Raw genomic sequence first — 25,189 nt, forward strand, 5'->3', positions numbered from 1 at the left:
ACGATAAAGGATGACAGCCAAAAACAGTTGCAGGATAAAAATTTGTTAAAATTCTTGACCAAGGTTTCGGTACATATAAATATACCTTCATCAGAAGTAAAAAATCCTGAACAGGAAGACACTTTCATTAGAAAAGCCTTAACATCGGAAGTGAGAAACACAAAAGCTTAAGTAATAGTGAAATTACCAGAGTAATACAGGCATAAAATGTTCAGTTACTTACTAAAATTACATCATGTAATGGAGATTAATAAAACAATTGTGCCAAAGGCATCGTCACTAATTAAGACATCTTCTCCATTTGTACAACATGACTATAGGCACAGGGTCAAAGCGAACAGTTTAGCACCATTACTTCGCCTATGAACGATCGAGACAAGAGTGTGAAAGCACTAGGGCAGATGGTTTCGCCGAGAGAGGGCACTTGTATGTGCCAGACACTCACGCATATTAAAATCCATGAATACATACCTAAGCGCCGCTGTGGAACATCTAACGAGAGAGGGCACTAGTGTAATGCGCGAGAATCTCGCGTAAAGTAGGCGGTGAAATACATACTAGCGAAAACAACCAAAATGTTATAATAAAACGAAAACATCTGTCGTTCTGAATAAAAACATACTAGTCGATTAACTACACATACACATCGAAAATCACAAACAACAAACGTCGAAAATAGATACGTAAAATCCCAACAAGATAAGAAAAGCGCATTTCACCAGCATCAACAAGCAAGAAAACTAACTTCTAGTCAGCCAGACTATATTATATTAAGGCAAGGAGGGGTTTGAAACTATCTAAAAAATTTTTGTTTCTAAGCTGCACCTGTTCATTAAGAACAAAACCATCTTTTAGAGACAGATGCTTGAAAATCTCTAATTCTTCGAGCAAGTCCAGTCTGTAACCTTTATTAGCTTCATGAAGCAACTCTACGTCGCCCAGTTCACGTGGCGTGTGCTGTAAGAGCCATAGATGTTCGGCAAACGTGGAATTATGTACGTTTTCACCATTTTTACCTAACATGTGTTCTTTATACCTAACCTTAATGGGTCTACCTGTCTGTCCAATGTAATAGTTTGGGCAGTCGTTACAAGTAATTTTGTATACACCGGACTTAGTGCCGAGTTCTTCCCGTGCTCCAATGGTATGAATTACTCTTTGTTTCAGGCTATTATTTACGGAAAATGCCACTCTGTAACCGTATTGTATCTGTAAAAGTCTTCTTATCTTACATGAAACGTTCCCCAAAAATGGAATAGAAATAAAGTTATTACCCTCATTCTTTTTCGCCCTGTTATCTCCTAAAGTTGAACATTTTACAGCTGTTTTTTTCTTAACAATTTGGTCAATTAATTTAGGATCGTATCCATTGTTAGTAGCCATTGACTTTAATAAAGATATTTCTTTTTCGAAACAATTCTGTGCTAAATGTGTGCTCACAGCACGATGAACAGCAGACTGAAAGAAGGCGATTTTGTGAGTTTGAGGATGACAAGAATCTACTGGAATAATATTATCAGAAAAAGTTTCTTTACGAAAAATGTCGAAGCTAACAGTGTTACCCGATAACTTAAGTTTCAAGTCGAGGAAATGGAGTTCTCTCTCATTGTTTTGTATCTCATTTGTGAATTTCATTTTCTCGTTAAAACTGTTGAAAACATGAAACAGTTGTTGTAGATCTTGGTCTCTCCCTTGAAATATTATGAGTATATCATCAACATAACGAGCATAGAAAGGAATCATATTACCCAACGCAGGATTGTTTTTGAAGAAATTTTCTTCTAACGCATTCACAAAGAAGTCAGCTAAGATACCAGCTAACGGGCAACCCATGGCTAAGCCGAATGGTTGCTCATACATTTTACCATTAAACTGAAAGTAATTGTATTCTGGTACAACCTGCAGTAGTGACATAAGTCCCGACAACTGTAGCTCACTTTGAGTTCTATGATGTCGAATGTCTGATAATATTATTCCAGTAGATTCTTGTCATCCTCAAACTCATAAAATCGCCTTCTTTCAGTCTGCTGTTCATCGTGCTGTGAGCACACATTTAGCACAGAATTGTTTCGAAAAAGAAATATCTTTATTACATTGGACAGACAGGTAGACCCATTAAGGTTAGGTATAAAGAACACATGTTAGGTAAAAATGGGGAAAACGTATATAATTCCACCTTTGCTGAACATCTATGGCTCTTACAGCACACGCCACGTGAACTGGGCGACGTAGAGTTGCTTCATGAAGCTAATAAAGGTTACAAACCTGACTTGCTCGAAGAATTAGAGATTTTCAAGCATCTGTCTCTAAAAGATGGTTTTGTTCTTAATGAACAGGTGCAGCTTAGAAACAAAAATTTTTTAGATAGTTTCAAACCCCTCCTTGCCTTAATATAATATAGTCTGGCTGACTAGAAGTTAGTTTTCTTGCTTGTTGATGCTGGTGAAATGCGCTTTTCTTATCTTGTTGGGATTTTACGTATCTATTTTCGACGTTTGTTGTTTGTGATTTTCGATGTGTATGTGTGGTTAATCGACTAGTATGTTTTTATTCAGAACGACAGATGTTTTCGTTTTATTATAACATTTTGGTTGTTTTCGCTAGTATGTATTTCACCGCCTACTTTACGCGAGATTCTCGCGCATTACACTAGTGCCCTCTCTCGTTAGATGTTCCATAGCGCAAGCTTTATCTGTTTGACACTAGGACACAGGTAAATTGTTTCTATATTTTATATTTTACATAAATGTTTTTAAATGGTCTGATATGTTTTATTTATTAAGACAGAAAGTTTGAATTAACACAACTTTTAATAATTTTTGATGCGCTTAGGTACGTATTCATGGATTTTAATATGCGTGAGTGTCTGGCACATACAAGTGCCCTCTCTCGGCGAAACCATCTGCCCTAGTGCTTTCACACTCTTGTCTCGATAGTTCATAGGCGAAGTAATGGTGCTAAACTGTTCGCTTTGACCCTGTGCCTATAGTCATGTTGTACAAATGGAGAAGATGTCTCCGCTACGGTCGCAGGTTCGAATCCTGCCTCGGGCATGGATGTTTGTGATGTCCTTAGGGTAGTTAGGTTTAACTAGTTCTAAGTTCTAGGGGACTACTGACCTCAGCAGTTGAGTCCCATAGTGCTCAGAGCCATTTGAACCAACCATTTTTTTGAGAAGATGTCTTAATTAGTGACGATGCCTTTGGCACAATTGTTTTATTAATCTCCATTACATGATGTAATTTTAGTAAGTAACTGAACATTTTATGCCTGTATTACTCTAGTAATTTCACTATTACTTAAGCTTTTGTGTTTCTCACTTCCGATGCTAAGGCTTTTCTAATGAAAGTGTCTTCCTGTTCAGGATTTTTTACTTCTGATGAAGGTATATTTATATGTACCGAAACCTTGGTCAAGAATTTTAATAAATTTTTATCCTGCAACTGTTTTTGGCTGTCATCCTTTATCGTGATGAGAAAGAATTATGGGATCTGGTGAATGGAATAAACAGTCTGATGAGTGCAAACTTTGGACTGGGAGTAAGTCGAAGAAAGTTATGAGAAGTAGGGGAAATTAGAACGGCGAGAAAATTAACATCTGTATTTTTGATGACGTAAATGAATTTAAGGTACTGTGCAACTTCGGCAACAAAATAACCCATGACGGATGGAGCAAGGAAGTCATAAATAGCAGAGTAGCGGTGGACGGGACACGTCTACCAGTGTAAAAGTTTGACCTTAATTTGAGTAAGAAATTTCTTAGACTGTACGTTTGGAGCACTGCATTGTACAGTTGTGAAACATGGTCTGTGGGAAAACCGGAAGAGAATCGAAGCTTTCGACACCTGGTACAGAAGAATGTTGAAAATTATGTGGTAAGATCGGAGAGGAAAGGAATATATGGAAAACATTGACAAGAAGAAATGACAGGGTGTTAGGACATCTGTTAAATATCAGGGAATGACTTCTGTGGTACTACAGGGAGCTTTATTCACAGACGTGAGTACAAATGTTTCTTTTTTGAAAGATGCGTCAGTACGAAATTAATGTACTTCGCATAAATTTTGATATAGCGTTATTACAAACACCTATGGAACGGAAAATTAATTTTTCTTTTGCTAGTTTTTTACAGCTCTCCAAATTTATGTGAAAAAGTATACCAGATTTTACGGCTTTTCTCTTTATAGGTGCCTTATTGTTGTAGTAAATGAAAACTCCTTCCACAGAATGTTTCGCTATGCTGTTGAATAATTGTATGCCAAATTTAAGTAATTCCTACTACAGAATGTTTCACTATGATGTTGACTAAGTACTATAATATCAGTGGTTTGTGAGGAAGAGGAACATAAAGTCGCCAAAATGTAAATTACGGGAAAGCTGAATCAAAGATTTGACAGTGTTTGTATTAGGTTTTACCTTATCCGCGTGAAGTAGCGCACACTATTTTCATTTTCCTCTTCACCTTCAAGTAGTTTTTCTTTGTTCAAATGGCTCTGAGCACTATGGGACTCAACTGCTGAGGTCATTAGTCCCCTAGAACTTAGAACTAGTTAAACCTAACTACCCTAAGGACATCACAAACATCCATGCCCGAGGCAGAATTCGAACCTGCGACCGTAGCGGTCTTGCGGTTCCAGACTGCAGCGCCTTTAACCGCACGGCCACTTCGGCTGGCAGTTTTTCTTTGCTTGCCCTTTTAGGTTAACTTGCTTTTCAAAGTGAATAACAATAATGTCAGCTGCATCAATTCTCATGTCATCGATTTCCTCCAACATCGACAGTGTGAAAGCCCCTGGATCAAATCCTAGATTCTGTAGAGTCCGTAGTCTACCAAGATTAGCACACTTAAAACTGAACAAGCCTCATACGCTGCAACTTCATCAGCAGTTGTTGAAACATATGTTGGTGCGGAGTACGGTTTCCCTATCATAGAGTTGTACTATTCATTAGGATTTTGAGTTTTTCCAAACTTTCCTAGAAGTTATGGATCTGCTAAACACCGGAATATCCCCCCCACCCCCACCCCCACCCCCATGTGTGACTGCAAAAACTGGAAGAAAGCACCGCAGGAATAATTAATATGAGAAAATACGTAATAACAAAGGGGCATGGCCATGTGCAAGCTTTTGGTAGTTGTTATTTTTATCGTACTTAAGAGTGGATTTGGAACATAATATTCAGGAACCGAAATTGCAGTAGCATCAGTAAATGAAGATCTAATAAAAGTGTTCACCATGTTCGCACCTTCACGTAAAGCTGTCCACCACCAATTACGAGAAACATTTCAAATAAAATTAAATACTTTTAAGCGTTACATTCATATGCTGCGTGGAAACCCCCGTGGTCTAGGAGTCCACCGAACCTGACGGCTAACAGCAAAGTTCAAACGTGGCACTCGGAAGGATCTGGGTTCCATTCCCGGTACGAAAGTCGTAACCAAAGTCTTGTAACTTCTTAGCTCTCTCCAGGCAAATGTCGGGACTGCAAAGTCCGAGATTCCCGCACCATCCTAACCGGAATTAGCTTTTACGGCACTATAGCTAAGTGCGTTCGGCCAGGAGACTAACTATATTCTGAAATTTACAAAATAATTATTAAAAAAACTGAGTGAAGATCTCGTCTATGGAACTTGAAAGATGGCAAGCAAAAATCGCGCAGGACCATTGTCGAAAAACCAGCGAATAAACGGATTGTAGGAAATGTAACGTCCCTGACTAGTAACCAGAACGCCCTCGGTCCCGTTCTACGTAGGTTGCGCAGAAAGTAAAGCACTGCATTATTTTCTTCAATAATTCCTTATTGAACATAATGAGAATTACACACACGAAAGATTGGTGTTTTATCTACACACCCTATTCTTCCACGTAATCTCCATCCAGTTCTGCGGCCTTTCTCTAGCGCGAAACAATGGCGTGCATGCCCATCTTGTACACACTTTTGAATATCCAAGAGCGCGTACAATTGCATCCACACTTCCTTTCCTGATTGACATTTGCAGCCCCAACTGCCGAGGTCTAGTGCCTCTTTCCTCGCGAATGACATCATCTCGCTGCAACATGTCAGGTGTAACAGTCGTAAATGGTCTCCTCGACTGTTGCGAATCGTGGAGGTCCGCCGAACCGCTTTCTGATGACCTCACCCTTCGTGCCCATCGACTAAGTGCACTTCTGTCGACAGCAGACGCTCCATGAATTTTGCACAAGCGTTTGTTATTATTCCCCACAGTTTCTTTCTCTGCAGTAAGAAATACAATGACGGAACGTTGCTTGTAACGTACGTAATCTACAGACGTCATTTTGAAACTTTTCTGCAGTTACGCTATCTGTAGGCGTGCTCACTCAGGAGACTTCAAAAATGGTTCAAATGGCTCTGAGGACTATGGGACTTAACATCTGAGGTCATCAGTCCCCTAGAACTTAGAACTACTTAAACCTAACTAACCTAAGGACATCACACACATCCATGCCCGAGGCAGGATTCGAACCTACGACCGTAGCACAGGAGACTTCAAATAATACAAACGTAACGTTTCTCATTCGTAGCATTGTTTTCGGCTGAGAACAAAAGACGATGCATTACTTTCTGGGCAACCGTCGTGGAACCGAGCCGCTGCTTCAATTTTGAACAAACGTAATTAGCAAGAGCGGCCGGAAACTTCCGGCATAAGAAGTCACCCTCGTTCTCCCAACGCCCTTATCAATGAGGGCCGAAGGACACAGAGAGTTTCTGTGTAACCTTTTGCCTTTGGGGTGAGAAGCTTCCCCTCAAAGACGGAAGAATCAAGGATAAGGAGGCAGGGGCAACGGAAACCACTGTAATATATAACAATGTATATCTATAAGATATGTGGATTGTAATTGAAAAGGTGTTACGAACTCACCATTTGAAAAAGGTTCCGAATTAGTCCCCCATTGGTATCCTCGGGAGAGGACTGTCACGGGAGGAGGGGATAATGAGAAAAGATGGAATAAATATCCAAAGGGTAACATTCTAAGAGTCGGAATGAGAAATATCACGAGCTTGAACGTAGTACGGAAGCTAGCATATCTGAAAAGCGAGATGCGTAGGCTCGATCTATGTATAGTGGGCTTCAGTGAAGTGAAATGGAAACAAAAGAACGATATTGGTTGGGTGAATACAGGGAATATTTACAGCCGCAGAAAATAGTAGGCCGCTAGTAGAATTCGTTGTGAATAGGAAGGTATGGTGGAGAGTCACATAATACGAATATTTCAGTGATGACGGTTGTTCTCAAAAGATTCCTTTTTCCTTTATTGGATTGCAATTCTCACTGAAGGCGGTGGGCTGGTAGCACCTTAGTATGCCGCTCTTCAGCCTACAGAATTTTTAAAACATAAGAAGATAAGAAACAATAAAAACAGGCGATCAAACGGTGACGTAAAATGTAGAACGGCGGAAAATTGTGGAAAGTTAAAACATAAAACTAATGGTGGGAGATGATAATAAAATACACAGGAAGCACACAGGGAAAAGGTAGACAGACAATTACAAAACACGGCGACAGTCTGGATTCTGTTCGCAAGAGATGTAAAAAAAAAAAAAGAAAAGGTCACACCCTGCGACAGCATGATGTCCGTTTGCAACACTTTGGAAAAGATGCAAAACACTTACGATCACTAGAAACACTGCACTAAAATGTCGGCACAAAGATGACGCTCCACAGGCAAAGACAGATGGGAGGTGGGACCTGGACAGAGGAGGGGGGAGGATATGGGGGGAGGAGAGGAAAAAGCGAAAGGTGGGGGAGGACAAAGGGAGAGGATTGAGAAGGGGGGTGCAGGGTAGACGAGAAAGGCCGAGGAAGGAAAACGAAAAAGGACTCAGGGGAGAGAAGGAAGCCAGAGAGAGGGTAGGTGGGGGAAAAAACAGGATGGAGGGGGGGATGAGGGAGGCGACGAGGGAGCCTGGGAAAAGAACAAAGGAAAGGAGGGAGGATGAGGATCAGAGTTGATAGGGGGGATAAATGGAGGGAGAGAGGGCATCGTCCAGGAGGGGGTCAATGGAAAGGAGATGAAGAGTGTAGAGATTAGGAGAGGAGCAACCAGGGGTGAGGGGTATCAAAGTGGTGGGAGGTGTAGAGTATGTGGATATGTTCGAGGAATAGGAGCCAATGGGGGAAGGAATGAGGTCGTAAAGAATCCGCATGGGGGATGGGAGGCATATATGGAAGGCAAGGCGGAGTGCATGGTGCTCAAGAATCTGGAGGAATTTATAGGATTTGGCTGGGGGGGGGGGGGGGGGGGAGGGCGGATATCCAGACTGGGATGGATTAAGGATTTGTAGTTGTCGAGGATGGTAGAGCAGGGGTGCAGCCCCCATGTCTGGCCAGAGAGGACTTTGAGGAGTCGGAGGCAGTTGTGGGCTTTGGATTGGATGGAGCAGAGATGAGGGATCCAGGTGAAGTGACAGTCAATGGTGAGTCCATGGTAGGTGATGGTGGAGGAGAGGTGGACAGGACGGGCGCAGATGATAAGGGAGAAATCCAGGAGCCAGATGGAGCGAGTGGTACGACCTATGATGATTGCCTGTGTCTTGGAAGGATAGATTTTCAGGAGCCTCTGGTTACACCAGGCGGCGAAAAGGTGATTCTGGAGAAGGCGTTGAGACCATTGGAGGATAGGAGCGAGGGCAAGGAATGTGGTGTCATTGGCGTTCTGCAGGAGGTGTACTGAAGGGGTGAGGGGGTTGGGGCATATCTGCAATGTACAGGAGGTAGAGGAGAGAGGAGAGCACAGAGACCTAGGGCACACCTGCAGAGGGGTAGAAGGTGTGGGAATCAGCATTACGGATGGTAATGTAGGAAGGGTGACGGGAGAGGAAGGAGGCCATAAGACGGATGTAGTTGACAGGAAGGACGTAGTTTTGGAGTTTGAACAGGAGACCCTGATGCCAGACACAGTAGTAGGCCGTTTCGAGGGCGATGGAGACAAAAATGGTGGAGCAACAGGAGTTAAGCTGGAGGGAGACGAGATGAGTGAGGCATAGGAGTTGGTCATTGGCAGAGAAGGAAGGTCGAAAGCCACACTGGGTGTTGGGGAGGAGGTGGTTTCAGTGGAGGTGGTGATGGTTGCGCCAGGTAATGATGAATTCCAAGAGCTTGCTGAACACCGAGGTGAGTCATATAGGATGATAGGAAGAGGCATCAGATGGAGGCTTGTTGGGTTTGGATAACATCAGGATATGGGAGGTTTTCAACATGTCAGGGTAGAAGCTGTTGGCAAGGATGACGTTGTAGAGGGTGGCAAGGACTTCAGGGAAGGAGGCAGGACAGTGTTTGAGGTGGCGGTAGGTAACACAGTTGTGGCCGAGAGCAATGTTGCGTTTAGTGCAGAGTGTGAGGCTGATGTCCTGTGTAGTGATGGGAGTGTTAAGTTCAGATGCTGCTGTGTGGCCCAAGTACTGGAAGCTAGGGGCAAGCACAGGAACAGAGGTATTCGTGCCATCGATGACATTAGGGAAAAGGGAATAATCAAACTGGGGATCATATGGGATGGAAAAAACATCGGATAGGTGAGAGTCAAAGTGGTTGGCCTTACTGGGGTTGTCAGAAAAGGGATGGTCATCAAGGAGAAGAGACTACTGGGGGGGGGGGGGGGGACGGATCCCAGTAAGGTGGTGGAAAGCAGGCCAATACTTGGGAGAGTTTATTGGGAGCATGGTGTTGAAGTGTATACATGTCTCACACCATGTGTGGCGTTTCTTCGCAGTAAGCAGGTTGCTGATGTGTAGTTGTAATTGCCAGTGGTGGGTAAGTTTGTCCCCGTCACGAATGCGGAGAAAAGTGTGGTAGGGGTGGCGGGATTCTCGAAGGTGAATGACGGTTTGTGAGGGTAGCGATGGACGGCGACAGACAAGTTCTGGAGCAGGAAGTCAGCAGTGTGGGAGATGTCACCAGGAGATTGGAGTGTAACATCCTGACCTTCAACCTAGGTGTGAATGGAATCCCTGTAGGCATCCCAGTTGGCACGGGAGTGATCATGGACAAGTTTAGGAGGGAGCAGATGAGGATTGGGGAGGAGATGGTGGCCATTAGAGATAGTGAGGAGAAGCATGGTCATTGTCAATAAGGTCATAAACATCTGCGGTGATGCGCCCAAGGAGGTTGGGAGAGGCAAGAATCACATCGGGAGTGGTGTTGGATTCATGTTGGGTGTGTTGGGGGAGTGGAACCAGGCCCCCCCGAAGGGTGGTGATAAACCAATGCCTCCACTGGAGGTCGACAGGAGCGCGGCTGTGGATATTGAGGTCGGCGGCAATCACGTAGGTGGAAAAGGTGTGGTCAATGTGGGCCAGCAAATCGTACGGGATGGGGGTGCGAGGGTGGACATCAAATGGTGGCACAGGTGATGGTAAGGGTCGGAAAGAAGAGGCTGAGGGTGAGATGCTCAGCAGCCGGCCGGAATGGCCGAGCGGTTCTAGGCGCTACAGTCTGGAACCGTGCGACTGCTACGGTCGCAGGTTCGAATCTTGCCTTCCGGCATGGATGTGTGTGATGTCCTTAGGTTAGTTAGGTTTAAGTAGTTCTAAGTTATAGGGGACTGATGACCTTAGCAGTTAAGTCCCATAGTGCTCAGAGCCATTCAAACCATTTTTTGAGATGCTGAGCAGGATTGTTAAGGAGAGGTTGGGGCCGAACAGGAAGATGCTTGAGGTAGCTTATAGCAACTCTACCACACGCCAGAGGGTACGAGGTATTGGTGCAGTGAAGGGTGTAAGGAGTTGTGGAGATGGAGATACGGGGTTGAAGGAAGGTTTCATTTAGGATGAAGGCATCCATGTGGTGCTGATGGAAAGTGTGGAGGAAGAGGCGTTTGTGGGTGGGCAGGGAGCGAATACTGTGGTACAGGATACTGTTGTGTTGTACCATGAGAGGGGAGAGTTAGATGAGGGTGGTGAGGCAGATGAAGGTGAAGTGGGCCTGGTTGTGGGAGTAGGTGGCATAGGTGGTAAGATGGAAAATTGAACGGGCAGCGAGGACGATTTGGGAAAGGATATGGGAGCACTGGAAGGGGTGGATATTTTGGAGCACAATGGTGATGAAACGAATGATGTCCCCTGCAGTAGGGGGAGGGCGGAGTGAGTTGTTGGGGTGGATGAGGTCATCAAGAGGACGGACAGTGACGGTGAGCTCAGGGGTGACTGGAGGAGGTTTCGCTTTACACTTCGAGGAGTAGGTAGGATGGGGTTCACTACAGGTGTTGCAGGAGGGGGGCTCAAAAGATTCGACAGCTAACCAATGTCAACGTCAGTAGTTCAGGATTACATGCCGATGTCACAAGCAGAAGATGAAGGAAGAGAACCAAGTGTTTGAGATGTGGCGCTGCCGAAGAGTGATGAAACTTAGGAGGACTAGTGAGATAACTAATGGGAAGCTTCTCTCGCACACTCGGCGAAGAAAGAATGATTTGGTAAACTATGAAAAGAAGAAGAAGCAGGATTAGAGGACATATGTTAAGGCGTCAGTGAATAACTTCCATGGCACAAGAGGGAACTGTAGTAGATAGAAAATTTAGGGGAGGACAGAGAACGTAATACTCCTAACAAATAATTTGGCGTACGCTGGGTAAAAATGCTACTCAGATAAACATGTTGGTAAAGGAGAGGAATTCGTGGCGGTCTTCATCCAATCGTCCACGAGTAACACAAAATAAAATAAAAAATAGAAAATGGCCAGTTGCTAGTAGCTCTCGCTCTCTGAAGTTTCGGTACGAACTTATTTATGTATACAGACAGTTCATCCAGCTCCGGAATCAAGAATCTCGACGAATTTTGCTTGTTATCGACACTGATACTGGCAAGATATCGGTTAATGAAATTCCAAGGCTTTCGAGAACTTTTTGATGTTAAGTTAGGACTCCTATAACAAATGACAAATGAAATACTTTTTTGTCTGATATACTTACAAATAAATATATCTTCGATTTTTTTTCCTTGACTTGGTACATGAAGCTTTGCTTCTTGGTAAATTTCAATATTCCAGGAGAACGGAAACTACCCTTCAGATTTTAATAAGTGAGTTTGCGAGTATCAAAATATGCCACATAAATGGCCGTATCTTCAGACTGCATTGATTTAGACGCTTAAGGTCCTTACACCTCCAGAGTCCCGTGGACGTGACTTTGTTACTAAGTTTCAACTTGATACGTTTACAAGCTCCTGAGAAAAACGGTTTTCAACAGTCGGGCAGATACACAGACCCACAAACAGAAGGACGACAAAGTGATTTTATCAGCGTAGCATTTTCAGCGATTAAAGTACGGAACCGTAAAAACAGACGTAAAATTCTAAAACTAAAATGAAAGGGGCCCTCATTCATTGATGCTATGGTCCCCATGCGACTTTAAACAGGCGACGGTGTACGTGCGTGACTGTCAATAGTATATAACAGTATCATGATGACACAACAATCTTTAGGATGTTGGATACCTAGGTGTATGCTGCCTCGAACAGTAATCAAAGCTTTCCCTGTTATTTTATTTAGTGTGATCTGATCACACAGCCAACAGAACTTCACAGGTCTAAAGTGTACTACTAATCTGACTGCCTGGACGTGTAAGAAACTGGTTCACGCCGTGTGTTGCAGCCTCGGGTTCGACCTGACGGCCCGCCACAGCTGGTTCGGCTTCCTCGTGGGCGGCTTCTTCGGCTGGTTGCCACTCGGCGTCTCCCAGATGGCGCTGCAGAGGTTCGCCTCCATCGAGAGCCTGCCCAAGGCGCGCCTGTGAGTACAAGCTCCAGGCACACCAACCTCAGGATGTCAAACTGAAATACTACGGACGGTTCAAAATGGTTCAAATGGCTCTGAGCACTATGGGACTCAACTGCTGAGGTCATTAGTCCCCTAGAACTTAGAACTACTTAAACCTAACTAACCTAAGGACATCACAAACATCCATGCCCGAGGCAGGATTCGAACCTGCGACCGTAGCGGTCTTGCGGTTCCAGACTGCAGCGCCTTTAACCGCACGGCCACTTCGGCCGGCACTACGGACGGTTTGCAACACTTCTTGACACAGCGTCTGTGTTCTGACAGACTGGCAGCGGAATTCTGTGGATTAACTTTATTCTGAACTAGCTGTACTCGGCCAATCTTTGCTGTTAATCAGTCTGCTTAAAGGGAAAAGGAATAGAAGAGAAAGCACACGTCTGTAATAGGTGTGAGACTTGGATGTACCTATTTAGCTTCTCTCTCCCACCGGGCGCTGTAAACAAGTGGATCTAGGCGCTTCAGTCCGGAACCGGGCTGCTGCTACGGTCGCAGGTTCTAATCCAACCTCGGGCATGGATGTGTGTGATATCCTTAGATTATTTAGGTTTAAGTAGTTCTAAGTCTAGGGGACTGATGACCTCAGATGTTAAGTCCCATAGTGCTTAGAGGCCTTTTCTTCCTGTCTCCCCCTCTTATTTTCGATTTTCTCCTCCTACTTCCTCTCTCTCCCCACCATCTCCTATTTCTCTCTTTATTCCCCACACTACCATCTCTCGCTCTCTATCTCTCTCTCTTCCTCTCTCTCTCTCACACTCATCTCCTGCCCCATCCCTCTCCCCTTTTATCAGTCCGTCACTTCCTCCATCCTCTTTCCTTTCTCCTCCAACCCCCGTCCCTCTATCCATCTCCTATTTCGCCTTTTCTATGTCCATTTACTCCCACGCCTCTGTCCATCTCCTCTCACCCCCGCTCCTCCGTCTCTGACCATGAGCCTTGTTTATTGTCACTGCAAATTCAGATTCCGTAGTAATATTCTAAATATAAACCAGTAACCCATAAATACAGCTTCCCTGTTTGCTAACATTGTTTCACTACTGTAAATTGACGGTCAAGTACTTTCGGAGATTAACGATTTTGAACAAACCAAAATTTACATTTTATAACTTTTCACTCTCTGTTACATACGCATCACGCATGTCGTTCCAGTATGAGTATTTGAATGCAACGTTGCGTAAAAATTTCTAAGCAATCCGTGAAGAATTTCCGCAGCTATGATATTTTGGAGGAACGAACCTGTACGCTTGCACTTATATGGAAACAGACTGGAGACTAGGAATCTATTCTGTAGGAGTCAGCATGGGTTTCGAAAAAGACGATGGTGTGAAACCCAGCTCGCGCTATTCGTCCACGAGACTCAGAGGGCCATAGACACGGGTTCACAGGTAGATGCCGTGTTTCTTGAATTCCACAAGGCGTTTGATCAGTTCCCCACAGTCGTTTAATGAACAAAGTAAGAGCTTATGGACTATCAGACCAATTGTGTGATTGGATTGAAGAGTTCCTAGACAACAGAACGCAGCATGTCATGAAGAGAAGTCTCCCGAAGTAAGAGCGATTTCAGATGTGCCGCAGGGGAGTGTCGTAGGACCGTTGCTATTCACGATATACATAAATGGCCTTGTGGATAACATCGGAAGTTCACTGAGGCTTTTTGCGGATGATGCTGTAGTATATCGAGAGGTTGTAACAATGGAAAATTGTACTGAAATGCAGGAGGATCTGCTACGAATTGACGCATGGAGCAGGGAACGGCAATTGAATCTCAATGTAGACAAGTGTAATGTGCTGCGAATACAAAGAAAGAAAGATCCTTTATCATTTAGCTACAATGTAACAGGTCAGCAACTGGAAGCAGTTAATTCCATAAATTATCTGGGAGTAGGCATTAGGAGTGATTTAAAATTGAATGATCATATAAAGTTGATCTTCGGTAAAGCAGATGCCAGACTGAGATTCATTGGAAGAATCCTAAGGAAATGCAATCCGAAAACAAAGGAGGTAGGTTACAGTACACTTGTTCGCCCACTGCTTGAATATTCCTCACCAGTGTGGGATCCGTGCCAGACAAGGTTGATAGAAGAGATAGAGAAGATCCAACGGAGAGCAGCGCGCTTCGTTACAGGATCATTTAGTAATCGCGAAAGCGTTACGGAGATGATAGATAAACTCCTGTGCAAAACTCTGCAGGAGGGACGCTCAGTAGCTCGATACGGGCTTTTGTTGAAGTTTCGAGAACATACCTTCACCGATGAGTCAAGCAATATATTGCTCCCTCCTACGTATATCTCGTGAAGAGACTATGAGGATAAAATCCGAGAGATTAGAGTCGACAATCTTTCTTTCCACGAACAATACGAGACTGGAACAGAGGGGAGAATCGATAGAGGTACTCAAAGTACCCTCCACCACACACCGTCAAGTGGCTTGCGGAGTATGGATGTAGATGTAGAGGTAGAAACAGTAAATGTTCCTCATCTCAGATCTCCGAAATTTTTTTCCGAATTCTTTGACAATCTGACAGAACTTTGCTTTGGGATTAGCGTGTGTTTTTTACATACCTACTTTTTAAATACATGTAATATATATATATATATATATATATATATATATATATATATATATATATATATATATATATTTAAATTAATAATAGGGTAACGTTGTCAAAAAAAAACCTCATATCTCAGAGTAACAGCAGACACACCATTCTGAACAAACGAAAATTTTCATTTTTATTTATGTGAATAGATGCTTCTCAACTCGTGGATTGTTGTTTCCATAGGAACGTTGCAGGACGTCGGCTACCATTCACCTTCGAAGGCGGTTTCAGTATTATTCCGAACGTCAGTCGATTAAGTACAGCTTCAGCTTCACACATTCGATGTTGGGGTTCAGTTTCAAGGTTGTAGTTGCATATATGAACGCAAAACAGTCATTCTGCGATACTGCATTTATTTTCTTAGACAGTTAATCTACAAGCGAGAAAGCTCTACCTTCAGATCTTCTGTGTGTCCTCGAGACGAGAGTGATTCCTAAAAATTATTTTGTTTGTTCTGGGTTGTTGAGCCTGGTTCACTTTAAGCCAACACCTTTGAAACTGTTACAGTGATCACCAAGGTGGGCCACGTAATGGCATCCAAACAGGCCTAATGAGTTTCCTTCGAACTCGCTGGTTAGACGGACAAATTCGCAACTGCATATACATTTAATGCATTACATAATGGTCGTAACTGCCGCAGTGCCCCTTCATTTGGACATGCATGTATGTCTGAAGCAAAAATCCGATGAATCTTTCCACAGGTGTCGGGTAGTTTCTCTAGTACACCCGTCGACCTCGTCACGTCGCTCTGCTGTGTTCTGAGCGCACCGTGAGCATGAAAAGATGAACAGAAAATAGTGTCTCCCGAAAAGTATGAGGGCCTGGTGAGAGACTCCGCTTGATGTCTTGCAGCCCACATAACATAACAGTCATACGTTTCCTTCTTCATGACAATTCTCGGCCGTACTCTGCATGGACAACGAAGATGTTCTTTCAGCGTTTTTGATCGGAAGTGTTTGATAATCCACAATACAGCCCATAACCATCTCCTAATGAGCATCATCCCCGCTCACGTGAAGAGCTGGCTCTGAAAATAACATAGTGGCATAGACAACGAACTGTAGACCAGCACAGAGATGTCGTGAAACTACAGGCGGCTGTCTTCTATGAGGAGCGTATTGGAAAGTTCGAACAACACTGCGACAGATGTCTAAGATGGAGTGGCGACAGAGTAGTGAAGTAGCAGGCAGCTGTCACTAACTGTTCCCAATAAAACGTTTTTGATTTTCACACTGGTTTCCATTTCACGACCGATCAGGCCTTACTTTCCAAATGTCCCCCGCATATAATGACTGCACGAGAGCAAATTATAGACACATGGTTGACGAGATGTGGGAGTTTCGATGTGTTCGTGAGTCGGGCTCAGATAGTCCATTGGTAAGGCAGCAGTCCGCGATAAGGGGGAAATCTGGGTTCGATTCCTGGTCGGGTACATATCTACATTGTTACCTTTACATTACACAGCTAATGGTTGTCCGTATTCGCAACTGCGAATACATTTCATGTGTTTCATAGCGGCTGTAGTCACTGCTGCAGTGTCTGTTCCTTCAAATGCATGCATATCTGAAGAAACCCTGCACTGAATTTTTTAATAACATAGACACAGGAATATCCCATTTATACTCTAAAACCGGGCAAGCGACTTTCAATTAAAATGTGTCTCATTTACGGGATTATACACTACTGGCCATTAAAATTGGTACACCAAGAAGAAATGCAGATGTTAAACTGGTATTCATTGGAGAAATATATTATACTGGAACAGACACGTGATTACATTTTCACGCAGTTTGGGTGCATAGATCCTGAGAAATCAGTACCCAGAACTACCACGCCTGGCCGCAATAACGGCCTTGATGCGCCTGGGCATTGAGTCAAACAGAGCTTGGATGGCGTGTACAGGTACAGCTGCCCATGCTGCTTCAACACGGTACCACAGTTCATCAAGAGTGGTGACTGGCGTATTCTGAGGAACCAGTTGCTCGGCCACCATGGACCAGACGTTTTCAACTGGTGAGAGATCTGGAGAATGTACTGGCCAGGGCAGTAGTCAAATATTTTCTGTATCCAGAAATGCCCGTGGGGGACCTGAAACATGCAGTAATACATTGTCCCGTAAATGTAGGGTTTCGCAGGGATCGATCGAAGGGTAGAGCCACGGGTCGTAACACATCTTAAATGTAACGTCCACTGTTCAAAGTGCCGTCAATGCGAAAAAGAGGTGACCGAGACGTGTAACCAACGGCACCCCATACCATCACGCTGAGTGATACGCCAGTATGGCGATGACGAATACACGCTTCCAATGTGCGGTCACCGCGATGTCGACAAACACGGATGCGACCATGATGATGCTGTAAACAGAACGTGGATTCATCTGAAAAAATGACGTTTTGCCATTCGTGCTTCCAGGTTCGTCGATGAGTACACCATCGCAGGCGCTCCTGTCTGTGATGCAGCGTCAAGTGTATCCGCAGCCATGGTCTCTGAGCTGATAGTCCATGCTGCTGCAAACGTCGTCGAACTGTTCGTGCAGATAGTTGTTCTCTTGCAAACGTCCCCATCTGTTGACTCAGGGATAGAGACGTGGCTGCACGATCCGTTATAGCAATGCCGATAAGATGCCTGTCATCTCGACTGCTAGTGATACGAGGCCGTTGAGATCCAGCACGGCGTTCCGTATTACCCTCCTGAACCCACCGATTCCATATTCTGCCAACAGTCATTGGATCTCGACCAACCCGAGCAGCATTGTCGCGATACGATAAACCGCAATGGGGATAGGCTACAATCCGACCTTTATCAAAGTCGAAAACGTGATGGTACGCATTTGTCCTCCTTACACGAGGCATCACAACAACGTTTCGCCAGGCAACGCTGGTCAACTACTGTTTGTGTATGAGAAATCGGTTGGAAACTTTCCTCATGTCAGCACGTTGTAGGTGTCGCCACCGGCGCCAACGTTGTGTGAATGCTCTGAAAAGCTAATCATTAGCATATCGCAACATCTTCTCCCTGTCGGTTAAATTTAGCGTCTTTAGCACGTCATCTTCGTGGTGTAACAATTTTAATGTCCAGTAGTGTACATAATCGATTTACGACAGCAGGTAGTCGACACGTGGTTGACAATATATGGAATCTTCCGTGTGACCGTCAGCCGGTCTCGAATAACCAAATGGTATCCGGCACGGTAGCTCAACTTTTTCGGACAGAGAGCCGGCTGGTCTTTGTAATAAGAAAACTGAGTGAAGGGGTCAACGGCGAATTTCAACGGATGGCATGTGACGTCCGCTACGAGCAAATACAACGGCAAAAAAAAAGATTAAAAAAAAGAAAACGTAAGGCGGCCGTTTGCGATACCCGGAAAATTCACGTTCGTGTTCCGTCCCGGCAAATATTTTCATTATCGTCTTTCCATTATGTAGCTCATGGTTGTCAATGTCCCAACGGGGAACACATTTCATGTGTTTCATAACAGCTGTAACTGCCTCATTTTCTGTTTCTCCGGACATGGATATATGTCCGACGGAACTTTGCGTAGTACTTCTGAACAAGACAGACATTGCATATCGTGGACATCCTCACCATTCTCGATGTCCTGGGCATTGAACACTTTGCATTCCTGTCCATTACAGCGGACGTTTTAGACAACTTGCACTTGCCATCGTTACAACACCGCCAAATGCTACGACCTACACTATAGGTAACTCTCCCAGCATGTTGAACTGTTGCTTTTCATTGCTAGCGTCTCTCACTGTTTCGTCTAAAACGTATAGGACCATCACAGATTTCATTTGTGTAACTTTTATTTTAATTTATGTTTATAACATGTGAACTTGATATTAAGCACTAGTGCATTCTTTTATCGCAATTTCAGTGCTTAATATTCTTTTCCTCATGTTCTGTAAACGTATAACGCAGAATAAATAGCAATTTAGGAGTCGAATTTAGGGTCTTCCAGTTATAATGATATGGTACTGCCCTCCCTGTTCATTTACATCCCCACGATTAGCTTCGATTTATTAGTGTTCAGAGTGACTGCTTGATTTGCATCTGTAGGTAGGATCTAAACAAATGTCTCCGAGACCAGACTCCATTCCATCACCTTAAAATACGGTACCAACTACATTGTGTTCGGTTTGTTATAAGAAGTGGTGGGCAATTGAAGTGTAACACCGCAACTCTATATTCTACATTCGTTTCTATATTCGCTCACTAATTCCACTTAAAATGTTATAAACTGTGGACGGAACATGAACTCACCGTATCCAACGTGTTTGCAATTGAATGTGTTGGATACTGCGGCTGTCCGGGATTTGAACCTCCATCTTCCTAAATGGAAATCCAGTGTTTACAACGGTATGCCTCATCGCTCGTCGGAAGAAAAAGGACAAAAATACGATGGAAAACTAACGACAGAGAGAAAATTTGTACTATTTCAGAATTAACTGAACCATCTGAATGGTTCAAAACATGAAACAGAACTGTTAATAACAAGTCATGTAATTCTGGAAGTAATGGCAGGTAATGTACGTAACGTTATTCTAGGTATGAGGAAGAGGATGATGTCGAAATATAACTGATTGAAACAGCAGGAAAACGAAGCTAGTAAACTTTTTACAGAATGAATAAATTTTTCTCGGCCTTCCAGTCAGGACAGTAGTCACAAAGCCACCGGTACTCTTTGACCATTGTTAAGTGCCAAAGAATTCGCGCCTGATATCTCCCAATCTTCGTTAAAGAACCGTAGTTCTGGATTTGGTGTCACTGATTCTTGGTCCATCGCCATATAAGGCAACGTTTCTGTTCACAGTCTCCTGCGCCCCTATTTAACTTTGCGATGCTCCGGCCACACGCCGTGCTCATCTGTGAAGCACCATCTTTGTTGAAGATGTTAAGCGATATTTTTATCTATATACCTCCTTTAATTATGTTAGCACTGAAGCCGGAAGCATTCCTTACGATAAAGGTACCGTTTAATGCGATGGTATGTCTGTTTTCCAATTCATTTTTAGCTACTACACTATTCTCTGGATAGCGTAGTAATAGACAACTCTCACGTTCAATATGGTGTTGTGTTGCCGCGCATAAAGTCTGCGCGACGTTACGATGTCAGCACCCGTATGGCATTTCGCAAATGCTGAGAGGTCTGAGGTTTATTCAGGGTGTTACAAAAAGGTACGGCCAAACTTTCAGGAAACATTCATCACACACAAATATAGAAAAGATGTTATGTGGACATGTGTCCGGAAACGCTTAATTTCCATGTTAGAGCTCATTTTAGTTTCGTCAGCATGTACTGTACTTCCTCGATTCACCGCCAGTTGGCACAATTGGAGGAAGGTAATGTTGACTTCGGTGCTTGTGTTGACATGTGACTCGTTGCTCTACAGTACTAGCGTCAAGCACATCAGTACGTAGCATCAACAGGTTAATGTTCACCACGAACGTGGTTTGGCAGTCAGTGAAGGCAATAGCCGTGGCGCGGTAGGTTTGTATCGAGACAGATTTCCAGAACGAAGGTGTCGTGACAGGAAAACGTTCGAAGCAATTGATCGGCGCCTTAGGGAGCACAGAGCATTCCAGCTTATGACTCGCGACTGGGCAATACCTAGAACGACGAGGACACCTGCAATGACGAGGCAATTCTTCGTGCAGTTGACGATAACCCTAATGTCAGCGTCAGAGAAGTTGCTGCTGTACACGGTAACGTTGACCATGTCACTAAATGGGGAGTGCTACGGGAGAACCAGTTGTTTCCGTACCACGTACAGCGTGTGCAGGCACTATCAGCAGCTGATTGGCCTCCACGGGTGCACTTCTGCGAATGGTTCAACAATGTGTCAATCCTCATTTCAGTGCAAATGTTCTCTTTACGTATGAGGCTTCACTCCAACGTGATGAAATTGTAAATTTTCACAATCAACATTTGTGGGCTGACGAGAATCCGCACGCAATTGTGTAATCACGTCATCAACACATATTTTCTGTGAACGTTTGGGCAGGCATTGTTGGTGATGTCGTGATTGGGCCCCATGTTCTTCCACCTACGCTCAGTGGAGCACGTTATCATGATTGCATACGGGATACTCTACCTGTGCTGCTAGAACATGTGCCTTTACAAGTACGACACAACATGTGGTTCATGCACGATGGTGCTCCTGCATACTTCAGTCGAAATGTTCGTACGCTTCTCAACAACATTTTCGGTGACCGATGGATTGGTAGAGGCGGACCAATTCCATGGCTTCCACGCCCTCCTGACCTCAACCCTCTTGAATTTCATTTATGGGGGCATTTGAAAGCTCTTGTCTACGCAACCCCGGCACCAAATGTAGAGACTCCTCGTGCTCGTATTGTGGACGGCTGTGATACTATACGCCATTCTCCAGGGCTGCATCAGCGCATCAGGGATTCCATGCGACGGAGGGTGGATGCATGTATCCTGTAACCTTCCCACAGAAATTTAAAAAGATATTTTACTTTAAATACTAATGGACAATGTTCTAAGTGTAAGCTCCTCAGAGAAATTTGGAAACAGTAATCTCCCTAGCAATTAAATGTACAGACAAAGGCAATAACAATGTGAAATTCGCAATCTGACTCAAGGTGTAAACTCTCACGAAAATAATGAGAGACAATTTAATGCTAATGAAACTTCAGTGATAATGATAACTCAATTAAACCGAAATATCGGTCTTTGGCCCTGTGCAAAAAAAATCATAATTAATTTCTTACCTCAGTATAACTGCATGTCAAATTTCTGCTCTTATTCTTGGCCACGGCTTGGAGGAAATGCATTGCAAATAATATTTTTTTTTTTTTTGAAATTTAACTGAAACTTTACTTTAAGGGAAATGGAAGGAAATCATTGGTTCAATTAAATGGTTTTTTTGTAAAAATTGCTTTGAAATCAAAATTATTATTGGGGCGATTATTGCGCAAATTAGTTACAGTTAATTTACATTATTAGCTGAGCGCATTTAAAAATAATATACCTCATCCTGAATCTTGACCAGAATGCCATGTCGACGCCCGCCGACTCCTCACACACAACTGCACTCGACTGCTACTACCGACATACTGCACTGCTCACAGATTGCCCACTGGCAGACTGCTCGCAACTGTACTGCACGACTACTACCGACCGACTACTGGACGCAACTGCACTGAGCTACTGCTACCGACAGAGTGCACTGCACGACGACTACTAGAGTACTGTTCGTAACACTCGCGCGGTCAAGCGCAGACTAACCACGATAAAAGGCTCTCTGGTCAAAGATTTTATCATGCCTCACCATCGCTGCTACGTTACATACGTGTTTCATAACCCTCCACTGGGGGGGCAAAAATTTGGCAGCGATGGTGAGTCATTTGGACTTGCCATCGCAAGAAATTTTTACAATTTACAGAATATTCAAATGTAGTACATAAATTAAATGTGGTGCACACGCACCAGGTACAAAATATCAGACAAAGACAAAATGTGAGTTCAAAACATAGTAGCAAATCAGAAAAATGTATATACAAATTATTTGACAGATAACAGAGTGGATACGCACTGAAAAAATTCTGTAGCATTTTCAGAACAAATAAACAGAATGGCAGAAAATCATGTTGGCAAGTGACATGAGTGTACTCGCACTGGAGTTGAGAACATATCAGCAAATGACGAAATGTATATATAATGAGTAACAAATGACATAAGTGCATACGCACTGAAGTATTGAACATACAGAATGAGTACAAATCATATTGAAAAATGAGAAAAGTGCACAGACACTGAAGTTCAGTAGAAAACATAGTAACACATAACGTAAGTGCACATGCACTGTAGTTCAGAACATATCATCAAAATAAAAATGTATATACAATATAAAAGACAAGAGTGCACATATACTGTACTTCAGAACAAATCGAAAAAATGTCTTTAGCGTTTTCACAACAAATAAACATAATGGCAAAAAAAAAATCATGTCGACAAGTGACATAAGTGTACTCGCACTGGAGTTCAGCGAATCGAAAAAAATGTGTAACCCATGAACATAAATGATGTTAGCAAAAAAAAATGATATTCACTATGTGACAAGAATTAGGATAGGAAAGGGAAGGATTGCATCATGGTTGTAGTACTTTAGATAGCACACAGCTGGTCTGAAAGTCCATATCTTTCCACAGAAGCACAACACCAAGTGACACAATTTAAAGTTCTTTTCCCATCAGAATGTATCAGCTTACCCAAGACACTGAACTGTCGTAGTAATGCTCCATGTTTTCATTTTGGCAGTACACTAGGCACACGAAACAGTGCGACCATAATAACGTCTTCATCGCTCACGGTGGTGGACAGCATGTCGTGTCAACACCACGCTCTTACAAGGCACACCAACGTCGAATTAGTGCAAAAACCAAATATAGTGCTCCATGATCATGAGGATGGACAGGACAAATCGACATTGCAGTAATTCAGGGTAGTTAGCTCATAAGGTGAAGGACATTAAGTCATATAATATTGAGGATTACAGTAATAGTTTGCGGCATTCATAGCCTAGTTATTGAACATTTCTGTACCATGTCTTTAGTATTACAGAATAATGTTCATAAAATTAAATTATTGGCATCATGGGTAATCGTATTACAATAAACAGTGGCAGTCCTTGGCCAGTTACAAAGCATATTTAGTATGACAGAATAATGTTCATCAGAAGTCTTAATTGAAAAGGAGAGTGATACAAATAATTGGCACTCATTGGCCATTTACCAAAACACGAAGAGTCAACATTGAAAACAAGAGCTAATTAATGGCATAACTAATAACATAATTCATTTAGTGACATTAATTATTGGCACTCAGTGGCCAGTAATAGAACATGAAAAATCATCATTGAAAACAGGAGCTAATTAATGGCATAATTAATAACATATTTCATTTAGTGACATTAATTATTGGCACTCAGTGGCCAGCAATAGAACATGAAAAATCATCATTGAAAACAGGAGCTAATTAATGGCATAGTTAATAATGTAATTCATTAAGTGACACTAATTATTGGCACTCAGTGGCCATCAAGTATCGAATAGTATAAAACATTGTTCCTCATTCAGTATTATTCAGATCATGAAGAAGTCATTATTAAAAATCAGCTAATTACAATCATAGCATTAATATCAAGGGCATTATAAGTAGTCTCATTACAATAAACATTGGCAGCTATAGCCAGTTACAAAGCATTATTTTATATATATATATATTTTTTGTCTCATTAAGAAGTCATTACTCAAGTGACATACTATTCAGAGCTAATCAGCATTATTCAGAATTATCATAAACTAGTGACATTATGTGGGACTGGTAATACATTTTTTTTTGTTAGCAATGCATTGCATTGGGATCAATAATTAATTGCTGAGGCATAACAATATTTGCTTTTGACCTATTGCTGCAAATGAGGATAGGTAACGTCATTCGTCATGAGTCAGCTGTAACAAGTTTATGTAACAAGGCAGTATATGTGATCACATTTATAAATGATAGACACAAATGGGTAAAAAAATAAAAATGTAAGTACTAGAACAGGTATAATAAGTAACAGGTTTAGTAAGTATCATGAAAAGCTTCTCCTGGAAAAAAAAAATACAAAATGGATTATTGACCTGAAAGAAGAAACACATACTATGCTGAAAAGTAGTGAACTTCGAATTAACAGGTAGTGAAATGTATAAAAAAATGTGTTCCATAGCTGTCCTTTCCAAAACTTTCCGCCATCCTACTATGCAATATAACACCTGCTGTCAAAGCAA

General features: G+C 42.8%; 1 protein-coding gene across 1 annotated transcript in view; it reads left to right on the forward strand.

Moving 5' to 3' along the window:
* LOC124711882 (sodium-coupled monocarboxylate transporter 1-like) overlaps positions 1–25,189 on the forward strand; it is a 187,986-nt gene that overhangs the window by 89,209 nt on the left and 73,588 nt on the right. The window contains exon 8 of the mRNA XM_047242124.1: positions 12,604–12,741. Coding sequence (XP_047098080.1) covers positions 12,604–12,741 — 138 coding nt within the window. The remainder of the gene's footprint in view (positions 1–12,603; positions 12,742–25,189) is intronic.

The sequence above is a fragment of the Schistocerca piceifrons genome, chromosome 8, assembly GCF_021461385.2.
Source record: "Schistocerca piceifrons isolate TAMUIC-IGC-003096 chromosome 8, iqSchPice1.1, whole genome shotgun sequence".
NCBI lineage: Eukaryota > Metazoa > Arthropoda > Insecta > Orthoptera > Acrididae > Schistocerca > Schistocerca piceifrons.